At 35.7% G+C, this 11,369-nt stretch overlaps 1 protein-coding gene across 2 annotated transcripts in view; it reads left to right on the plus strand.

Annotated features, from left to right (window-relative positions):
* NUP43 (nucleoporin 43) overlaps nt 1-10,739 on the plus strand; it is a 361,785-nt gene extending 351,046 nt beyond the window's left edge. Inside the window, exons 1-8 of one of the 2 annotated variants that reach the window (XM_063308848.1) lie at nt 2,510-3,076; nt 4,132-4,254; nt 4,490-4,567; nt 5,861-6,029; nt 7,473-7,608; nt 8,280-8,431; nt 9,269-9,391; nt 10,089-10,739. In XM_063308848.1, the coding sequence (XP_063164918.1) occupies nt 2,957-3,076; nt 4,132-4,254; nt 4,490-4,567; nt 5,861-6,029; nt 7,473-7,608; nt 8,280-8,431; nt 9,269-9,391; nt 10,089-10,303 (1,116 nt within the window). In that variant the 5' untranslated portion in view covers nt 2,510-2,956 and the 3' untranslated portion in view covers nt 10,304-10,739. Of the gene's footprint in view, nt 1-2,509; nt 3,077-4,131; nt 4,255-4,489; nt 4,568-5,860; nt 6,030-7,472; nt 7,609-8,279; nt 8,432-9,268; nt 9,392-10,088 lie in introns of those variants that run through there. The other variant, XM_063308859.1, reaches the window with a different exon arrangement.
* The last annotated feature ends 630 nt before the right edge of the window (nt 10,740-11,369 follow it).

Here is an 11,369-nt window from a genome sequence, read left to right on the forward strand (position 1 = left end):
TAATTTAGAAATGCAAGTGTCATCCAACCACAGGTTGTGTGAAATACTATAGCGCAAAGAAATGCTGGACTAGCACATCATGGCAGGATAATAGCTGCTTCTCAAATTAATGCTGACCCAGGCATTTTTCCTCAGGGTAGAGCTTGTGTGTGTGGAATTATCACTTTTCCCATCCTTCTGTCTGTGGTACTGAATTTTATTTCACCTCTACTGACAAAATACAAGGGTTGAATGAAAAGTAATAACTCCAGTTTTGTAAATTGCCAATAGATGGTAGCACTATTGCTGGGAAGTAGTTATGAGAAAAGGTTGTGTTGCTATTATTTGTGAAATGGAAGCCTGCAATAAGTACTCACAAGCAAGCTTGGAGCAATGTGTCATGATTGAATTTTTGACTGCCAAGGGAATCCCTTCAATTGAAATTCACTGCTGAATGCAGGTTGCTTATGGTGATGACTGTTGACATGAATATTGTTATTGCTGGGCCAAAAATATAAAGTTACTGAACCAGAAAAAGCTGATTTGTCTGATCAAAAATGAAGTGGATGATTTGTGATAGCAATCAAAGAGTTTCATATTAGAAAATTTGATGAACTGATTGAGGACAATCAGCAGATCCCTCAAAGGGAAATTACTGTCAAGCTTGGTATTTCACAGGAACATGTGAGTCACATTATTGATATTCTTCAGTATCAGCAGCAAAGTGACAATAACCTTACTGACAATTACAAAATGCTTCATTATGTCATTTTATGATTTTCAGACATTATTTTGTACATCTTTCTGCATTATTATCCAAGTACTCATATACTGCTTTATAAAAAGGGTCTGGGTAGCAAGGCAGGATAATTTAATAATATTTTGAAGGCTCCATTTCTGGAGGATGACTTGCTTTTAAATACTTCATAATAGTCTTATATCTTTCATTTGTTAATTCCAAATTTCTGTGTCAGTCAGCCCACCAATGTGCTTTATATTGTAATAAGAAATGTAAACTTGGTCCTTATTTTGCCAATTAGATGTTTTAATGTTTCTCATACCATGCAAATTAAATATATATTTTCTGATTAGATTAATTTCATATTACTTGTAACTATAAAGCATAAAATAAACATATAATGCAGTATTATTGTTTTTAGAGTTCTAATAAAAATTCTCTCCAGTATTGCAATCCTGTGTATGTTTTCTTGAGAGTAGCCCCAATTAGCAAAATGGATTTACAGTTAACCAAAAGACCTCAGTTTGCTATGGTAGTGGATTTTAGTAGTTTAGCTCCACAGAATCAGACTGCACTGAAAGCTTAGGTTTGTTTAATTCTGCAGAGGTGGAATTTTTCAAAATGCATTGTAATTTCATAAACTTAATTTTTGTATAAAATAATTTGAAGAGGTGTTGGGGTACATGCTTGATATTCCGAAGGTTCCAGATTTAATATTGGCATCTCTGGTTAAATGACTCAAGTAAGTGGAACCTGAGACATTGGAAAGCCTCTGTCACTCAGGCAATATGAAGAACTAAAATGCAAAGTAGTTTAACTCCCAACCCATTCCAGATGACTTTCGGCCAGTCATTATCTCTCAAGTTAATCTACTTTCAAGAGAATGTTGTTGTGAAAGAGGGAGTATAGTACAAGTTCCTCTGCCTTGGGATATATACAATAAATAGTAAGATTTATGTCTATATAAACATTCATAAGATATAATTGTATTAATTGGATGTAGTCTTATGCAAGGATGCAGATCACTTCTTGGCTATTTTTATTGAATGAACTGTGATACTTGTCTTTAGTGTTACTTCATGCTGCTGTAGCATTAAGTTTCATATAAAACATGCTTCCTATTCTTTCAGAATTGGAATGTTATATAGTCTCTACCTTTAGAAAAGTTTCTCTTGAGTTAAACTCAGCTCCTGTGATTTCAAGGATGTGTCCTTGTAGTTTTCTTAGCAACAGTATGGAAATTGTCATTGCTGCTTATGGAGATTTTTTTTTAAATTTAAAATTTCTAATATACAGTATTGAGATTTCCCAGTAAGCTCCACTCCAAGTATTAACCAGGTCCAACCCTGCTCATCTTTTTGAGATCAGCCAAGGATATCCAGGTGTACATCCCTACAAATTTAAAGCTAAATGAGGAAAACAACTGTTTCAAAAACAACCTGGCACAGTTTTTAAATATGTCCATGAAGTCACCAGGAATTGAGCTAGACTCAAGGGAGATTTTGTCTTTTAAAATGATTTCTAGGGGAAAAATGGTTTAATCAGCAGAAGCCCGTGTGCTTGATTCAACAACAAGAATCATTAAATTTGGTGAGGCTCTTGCTGACTTGTAGTCTTTCTCAGGCAGGTTCCTTTAAGATGTACTGTACTGAGACTTCAATTACCAAAATTCTCATCCAGCCACTTAAACCCGTTGTTTAGGAATTCTGGGAGCTGTAGTCCCCATTCAGCCCAGGTTGGAAAGTGCATTGATACTAATTACTAAAAGTAATTAGGCTCCAGTCGTGCCGTGCATATTTATGCAGATGTAAGACCCAGTCTATTCAGTAAGGCTTACTCCTTATAAATTAATTTAGGACTTAGCTTAAAGTCCTTGGTAATCATCCATATTCTATATCTTTCCAAGTTACTCGTGCGAAGGGACGTTGTGAGATATAGTGCAGAGAGTGACTCATCCTAAATCAACTTGAGACAAATATTTAATCTCCCAGGTAGATACTCCAGCTTTGGGGAAAAACAAAAGACTAGAAATTCAAAGGCAAGACGCATCCCACTCGCGACAGCATCAGAATTTTTATTCCTATGGAGACCGCTGTTCCTTAGCCTAAGCGCAAGCACAGCATTTTTGTTCTCCTTCCGGTGCCGTCTCCCGTGACGCTTGTGAGCCAATCAAGAGGGTGAGTTTGAAAGCCTGCGGAGAGAGCTCCCTGCGCGGGAGCGAGGTTTTTTCCCCCGAATATGGAAGACGTCGTGGCCAAATACGTATCTCAGAAAATCAGTAAGACCCGCTGGCGGCCCCTATCTGCCACTGCCTTGCAGCCTCCCGAGGTTTTCGCCACCGGTTCGTGGGACAATGAGGTAAGTCGGACGCCTGCATGACAGCGGTTCCTCCTTTCTTTCATCTTTCGACTTTCACCCCATAACTACCTTTCGCTTTCCCCCAGTCGCCTTCTGTGCCCTCCGACTATCATGATCGCGAAAACCTGGTGCACTTGCTTTTCTCGATGTACAGTATTCCTGACCCATAGTCGTGACTCCCCCACAATTGTTGAACTTAGCCCTAAAAGCGATCCCTTTTAGCTTGTGCACCATTCTTTTTGTCGTTGTTGGTGAATAGCCCCTTTGTTTTGCTTAACAGAGGTAGCATACGGCTAAGAATAAGAATGTGTTTAGCAATTTTAAGCTTAAATTTGCCACTGTGGCAACTTTGTTAAATAACTTCGTTATTTGCCTCAGCGTTCGTGAATTGTTGGGGTAGGAACTGAACTAAGTTACACATCTCCCCTTTATCTGGAACTTAAATAGGGAGGTACTGGAAATAATGGAACTATACTAATTAATATCTGCCTCTGCTTTGGAAAGGTAGTGTAAAACAAACGTTGTTCAAAGCTACAGATGTTATTTCTGAAAATGTTTATGGAATGTCTTACTAAATTGACAATTGAGTACTCTACTCTGTATGCAACATAACAAAATTAACATTTCAGTAATTATATATTTAAATATATGAACAAAAGATATAGTACTTAATATATATTATTAGCATATTAAAATCTTAGGTACTTTTCTAGATTATTTGAAAACGACAAAATAGCAGGGCCACCGTATTATGGTAGGTAGTGTTGGACCAAGAGTGGGGAGACCCAGGCTTTACTGCAGCCACAGCCACCAAAACTCATCTGGTGACTCTGGTACAGCCATTTTCTCTCTCGGCCCAACTTGCCTCCCAGAGTTGTTCTTGGGGGGTGCGGGGAGGAATAGGAAGAGGGAGCACTATGTGTGTTGCCTTCAGTTCCTGTACAAAATGCATATAAATCTAACAAAAGTGCAAAATAGTAATTTGGTAAATGATGAACACAGATTATTTTGTTAACACTGTACAAGAATCTGTATTTTTTTTTGTAATTTTACAGGAAAACAAGATTTCCATTTGGTCTGTTGGAGATTTTGCAGGCTTGGTCCCAAATGGTGAATATCACGGAGAACCACATTTGCTTTGTGATATCCAACATAGTGGTGATGTTATGGATATGCAGGTAAAAATTGCATAAACGCTTTTTAAGAGGCTACAAGACATGCGTTATCTTTGCTTTATAAGCTGCAAGATATTACTGCTGCACTAATAGGAAAGCAGGTTTCTGGCTTCTTTTTGAACCATTATAATTTATATATGCAATCTCACGTAAAGGTGCAATCATGTATTACCATGCTAGATGTTTTTTCACTAAAAATGAAATCATGTATTAACATGTTAGATTTTTTTTCCCATAGTTTTTGGATCAGGAGAGAATTGTTGCTGCTTCGTCTACTGGGAGTGTGGCCATTTTCCGGCATCATCAAAATAATCAGGTAAATGGTATTCGTTTTCATTATCAGACTAATAGTATACCACAAAGGTACTTATACAGGAAAACTTGAATTTAAACAAGAGAAGCCACTATCTGAAATGTGAAGTCTTTCCTCTTGCTTTCTTGAGAATGAAATATTTTGTTCTAAGAGTGTCAAGGAACCATGTCTTTCAGAGTTTTATTTTGTACAGACATTTGGATCTTACTATATAAAATTCATTAGTTCATCAGAAGCCATATGGAAGCAAAGCCGAATTTTTGTCATTATCTAGAAAAATTGGTTAGTCTGGTATTTTTATTACATTGCAAGCTGCCTTGGAGCTATTTTTTTTCTAAAATAAAGTTTTCCTGTCTTTGAAATTTCTGGTATGCAAGATTTATTTACTTAAATTTATAGCCAGGTTGTTCTGAATCCCAAAAGAATAATACAGACATGCAAAATTTCAAATCGGGCCATCTTAACATAACTCTAAAAAAAAAAAAAAAACCAGTACATGCAGTGTACTAAGAACACAAACTATTTAAGTCTACAATTAGTCCCACTGTACACAAAAAGCTTTGTAAGCAAAGATAAGACTCTCTTGAGTTGATTACATAGACATATTTTTTTCGCAGTCATAAAAAGTAGTTTACCATTTATTTTTCCTTTTTTGTGTTTTGTGCTTTTGTTATTTTTTATTTCCCTGCCTAGCCCACTGCCTTGGGTTTTCCACGTGCTTTGTAGATGTGTAGAATTGGGTTGTGCAACACTTATTTAGGTTTTGCTGGCAATAGGTTGTCAAGGTATTTTCACAATACAAATCTGAATCTAAGAGAACAGAGTAGAAAAACTTAGTTATTACAATGATTGGAAAAAGGATTTTTGGCTTTGCATATGTTTATTAACCCAAGACTGAATAATTGAGAGATGTATAGTGAACATCATTACTGTTGTTGCGAAAATGCAATAAATCTCTCATGCATAGTTCTTTATATTTTAGTAATCCTTTAACAGATGGGTATTACAATATGTAGTAACTATAATTATGCATCTGCAGAATGGGGTATTTAATAGCCTTAAAGAATATGTTATATTTAATATAATATACAGATTATATTTTTATGAGTCTTAGATTCTATAATTTCAAATATTCTATAATACATTGGTGTACATTTTATTAAACTATTTTCATTAATTTGTATATAACACTTGTGGATAAGGCTGGACTGAAATAGTACTTTGCTTGAAGCAACCTAGTAACTGAAAGTTTTGTGCAATTAATGGGTAGTTTAATTCTTTTTTCTTATGTTTTAGACTCTTTCCATAAGTCAGAAATGGGAACAAGCACATTATTATGATCACTCCTGGGGAAGTGCATCATGCACTGGGATCATTTGCAATAGCCCTGAAATTTTTACTATTGGCGAAGATGGCAGGATAAATCTGTTCACCACTGACCATAAGGAAGCTATACGTACTATAGGTAGGCAGATAAGACTCTTAACAATGAAGGCCTAAATATATGCCAACATATTGCTCTAAGGTGCCTTACAGGTTTTTCTAAGAAGCTCAGAACACAGCAAGTATCAGTTTTACTTACCTACCTTACTTTTTTAGCAAGTATTCAGTTCTCACTATACAAATTTGAAAATCAAAGAGTTATTTTGTTAGGATAATGATTGCCATGGCATTTTAAAATCTGTCCTAGATCTGAGTGTTTCTTACTGCTATCCTTAAAAGGCATGTTAAAAGGGTTTTTCCCCCTACTGAAGGTTATTATTTAAATTTATAAATTTATTAACTTAGTCTCTGCATATTCTACAATTTATTCTGTTCCTTTTATCAAATGTAATATTTCTTTAAGAAAACTATTATAAGCAAACATTGTTTCTGGGAATCCTACATAAAGAAAAGCTATAGTAAGAGAACAAAAATGTCTCTGAATTTTTTTTTCTGTCGGTAACTTCCATTATTAAATGGCAAACTCTTTACTTTTGAATAAAAATGTTTTTCATAATTATTGTAAGAAAAGCTAGGGATAGGAGAAGCAGGCAACTGGTAGGTTGATCTGGTAGGGTAGCTACTATGTACAGTAGCATGCAAAATGTTCTACAAAGTAAGATTAGACTATAGCTGATAATATAGTGACTAGGGTTCAAGGAACAGTACATGGAATGGAACTGTTTTATATGCCCCTTGTTTCCCTCAGGTCCCTGAAAAATACTAGGGGACTTTACTAAATGGCATGATCTGTGGCAGATTCCCAAGAAATCAGATGGCAACAACTTCCATGAATGGAGCTTCAGCTGTGGAAGCTTGCTTCCACCTAAATTTCAGTTATTTTGTATCGGTGCCCACCAGATTCTAAATCCAATTAGTGGGATGCCCTATGTTTTAGGAAAGTCTTTTCCTGTGGACTTGGTAACTTTCTATTGCTTCAGACTTGTGATTGGACAGAAAATGTATGAAAAGAATATGTCAATATTTTAAGGTTTTATGAATTGCACATCTTTGTGTGGTAAAGCTAATTACTTCCAGTATGCAGTTTTTTTGGAGGCAACACTTCTTTCTCAACTGAGCAGTCACTATAATATTATAGTTTATTGGAAAGAGTGCTATGTAATGTACACTTTAAAATGTTTGCTGTTAGTTTGGGTAATTGATTTCTAACTGGATCCTTTGTTACAGTAAAATGAATCACTGAGTGAGATGGGTGGTGACTTAATTTGAAATATAAATTAAATAAATAAAATTCACACATATAGTTGGTGCAGGAGAGATGGAGATAGTGCTCAAATTTGAGACAATATGTCATAATGCTGTACTCGCTATGTAATTTCATTCTATAAAACTGAGTCTGTCACCAAATCTTGATTTTTTAAAAGAGGCATTGTTAAGTGTGAGTGCTTCCTTTAATTTCTCATAGATAATGCTGATAGCAGTACACTCCAAGCAGTGACTCGACTTCGCACGACAGAGATTCTGACAGTCAATTCCATTGGTCAGCTAAAAATATGGGACTTTAGACAGCAAGGAAATGAACCTTCACAAATATTTTCATTGTAAGCATTTTGCTTTCCTATAAAAAGCTTTGATGAAGCCAAATAGTTATATGATAGGGATGTGCAAAATGCATATGCAGCTGATTTTAGGTGGTCTGTGCTCAAACTGAAATATGTATTTTGGAGATTTTTTTTCCAGATGCAAACTGAAATAGGCCTGTTTTAATCTGGGCAACATTTGTTTAGATGCAAAGTAAGAGTGAGAAAAAGCCAAGGACATCAGTATTGGCTATGGGGAAGGGAAGGCAGGCACTGGTAAGATCAGGCAGATCAGGGATATGCTGTGCTGGGAGCCTGCTCCTTGCTGTTCTGCCTAATACTATAAGGAAAAGGGGTGCAAACCAGACTAGTGGCAGCTGAGGAGAGGAAAGAAAAACACTGGGAAAATCTGTGGGCTGGGGATATGCCATATTGAAAGCTCTAAAGGGGGAGAGGTGATGCAAACCAACCATGCCTATTTAAAACTACTCTGGGATCCTTCTGGATTTTACTTCAGCTAAAACCCAGAGCAACCAAAACCTTCTGGGTTTTCTTTTTGCCAAACTGTGGCAATCTGAAACTTTTCAGTACAACTTCGAGGGCATGATAGTTTGTATATATCCCTAGAGTTTTAAGTAGTGTTTTGACTACAATCTTTGTGATTTCTTAAAATGTGTGTTTTTTCTACGCAGGACAGGGGAAAGAGTACCACTACATTGTGTTGATAGGCATCCCAATCAACAACATATTGTTGCTACAGGTAGTCAAGATGGAATGTTGAGTGTTTGGGATGTAAGACAAGGCAGCATGCCAGTTTCCTTACTAAATGCTCATGAAGCAGAATGTAAGTACCTAAACAAACAGAGTAAGTCTTGAATATCTCCTAATGTCATAGTAACAACTAGGGGAACAATCATTCACCAGATTGGCACAGTACCTGTACTTGAAAAATCTCTTGTTTCTCTTATCTTCAATATATGCAAATGAACCTATGCTTAAGAAGCAGTTTCCCAGGAAAACTGCTGGGAATATGTGATGTGATATGAGTAGTGTATATACTAAGCAGAATCCACTGGATGAAAAAGTCAGAAAAAGGACACAGAACTGGGATTCCAATTTTAATCTAAATTATGACTAGGTTCACACATCTTGCTAAGACTTTATTTGCTTTGGTGGCTTACTTAGAATTTTGGCTCAAAAATACAAAGGTTGTCCAAAAATGGTGATTTAGTTGGCATACTGTCCTATGGTTTGTGTAAACCCAACTAACTGGTTTATTTAATAATCTGCTAAGAACTAAACCATATTGTGGTTTAGTATGATATATGATCCAGATTTAACTTTATTTGATCAGTACCATTTCTGGAAGTAACTACTATTCTTAGTCTACAGGACTCTTAAGAAACAACTAGTATTTTAACTGAATTAAGAAAAAAGTTAAGCATAAAACAGTTTCAAGATGTCCTATGCTAGAATATAGAATGTAGAAATATGCTAATAGAAGGCACTGATTGGTAACTTCTAGGGCATTTTGCTCTCACGTTTTAGATCTTGCTAGTTCACCTTTCTGTACAAAATGAATCTTTAAGCATTTGCTACCATAATGTTGAAATGTAAATAATTGTTTTTTTAGAATGTTCTATCTTTGCATATTATATTTGTCATGTATTTGCTTTTACAGTATGGGAAGTACACTTTCATCCTTCCAATCCTGATCATTTGTTCACTTGTTCAGAAGATGGATCTCTGTGGCATTGGGATGCTTCCTCTGATGTGACTGAAAGAAAATCTTTTCTTCATACAAGTAAGATTTATCCAAATGTTTGATTAATCAAATAGGTATTTCATGCTGCTAGCAGACTAGCATAGAGATAGCAGCTTTTCTTTTTCCACTGTTGCCTAATGTTGCTACAGTTAACTTGAACATTTCTTGTATTTCTACTGTAAAATACGTTTGTGTATGTATAGTATTTTTCCACTCTGCACATATTTTTTACCACTCCATATTTCTGCAAGGGGAAAACAGAGGAAATACACATAAATATTAGAATACTTGCTTCTGGATTAATAACTAGTATGGATGTGCAGAGTCAGATTCAAAGGGCAAATGTGATTTGAAGTGTGCATGAATAAAACCTGTCGGAAACACCTTAAACTGAATATATCTTTTCCTGCAATTGTGCACCAGCTGTGCAACCCAAGAAAAGATGAGTCTGCTTTAAGATGCTATATGCACACCCACATGTGCCAAATCACATTTTACCCTTCAAATCCAGATCTGTATACAGTCCTAATAATAGCTTATCATGAAATGAAAAGGCAATGATCATGATTAAAATTATTCTAGAGGAGCAAACTTTAAACTATTTCTGGCAAAATGGCAAAGCCAAATATTTCAGCAGTATTCTCTATACATTAAGTGGATATTTGCATCATATTTAGAATATATACTTATTTTTTAACTGAAGGTAACAAATGAATTTATTTCTGTTTTATTTTAGGTGGAAGAAATACTTCATTTCTACCTCACTCTACAGTTAATCAGTCTGTAATAAGTGCATGGTTGAGCAATGATCCTACTAAAGATCGCATGGAGATTACAAATTTAATTTCAAATCCAACTTTATCTGTAAACAGTTTAGATGTGTTAGGATCATGTCTTTTATATGGAACTGATGCAGAATCTATTTATGTTAAGAAGGACCTCTTTGTATAATTTTATTTTTCCAAACACAAATGCTGTTCTATAAATTGAGAATTCAACTTCTAAGAACTGTAATCTATACCATTCTGTAGAATCATGGTTAAACTAGGGTCATTTTGGAGTACAACTGAACATGGTTCATGTTACACCTTAAGCATTTTAACAGTACATTTCCTTAGTTCTTCAACAGTAATGCATATATTGAAAATAATTTCCATTTATGCATTGTTTATTAATATTGAAAAAATAAAGTAATTATTTCAACTATTCTCCAATACAGATGAATTAATTGCTAGTTCTTTTGTACTCATACTAAGTATGGTATTAATAGACTGGCTTTTAAAGGTATTTCCCTTGGGACTTTTTGTGACACTTAGCAAGACTGCATTTTTATTTGAAAGACTTTTCATTGATACTGGAATAAACTGTTGGCAAAGCAAAACAAAAACTTACTCAATTGTCATACTAAGCTGTCTTGTTTGCTATATACTGTAGATACAAGCATGTTCTTGGAAGTCATGAATGGAGAGTTCCTTTAGGAAGGAACCGGTGACAGTAAGTGGGGAAGGGAGTCATTCCTTGAAAATACACTGGAGGCAAAAAAGAAAAAAATTAACATGACCTGGACCGAAGCTATAATTTTCTTGCTTCAACCCTGCGGTTGAATTCTAAGGACAAACGCAGTAGGAAAAAAGGGGAGGGCTCTTAAAGCTAGCCACGCTTGGGCCAATCAGACAACTTTGGTTCATTTCAACGTAGCAACCAGCCAGCCCCACCCTAACGCAACCACAGCAAGCAATATCCAACCTCCAGTACACTTGGCTATGCTTCTTGACTCATACGTGCCGGTAGTAGCAACAGTCCAATCTGCACGTTGGAAGACCTTGCTCTTTACAAGACAGGGAAAAGTAGCAAAAAAGGAGAGGCCACTTCCCTCAACATAACATTTTGCGACCACACGCTGCATACTGCCCTAAGCCACGGTCGGTTTAACAAGATAAGAGTATGAGATTAGCACGTAATACTAAGCCGGGAACCATAAAGGTTGAGTTTATCCAACCTTTGGCATTAAGCCAAA

Source organism: Candoia aspera, chromosome 1, assembly GCF_035149785.1.
Source record: "Candoia aspera isolate rCanAsp1 chromosome 1, rCanAsp1.hap2, whole genome shotgun sequence".
In the NCBI taxonomy this organism is placed as follows: domain Eukaryota; kingdom Metazoa; phylum Chordata; class Lepidosauria; order Squamata; family Boidae; genus Candoia; species Candoia aspera.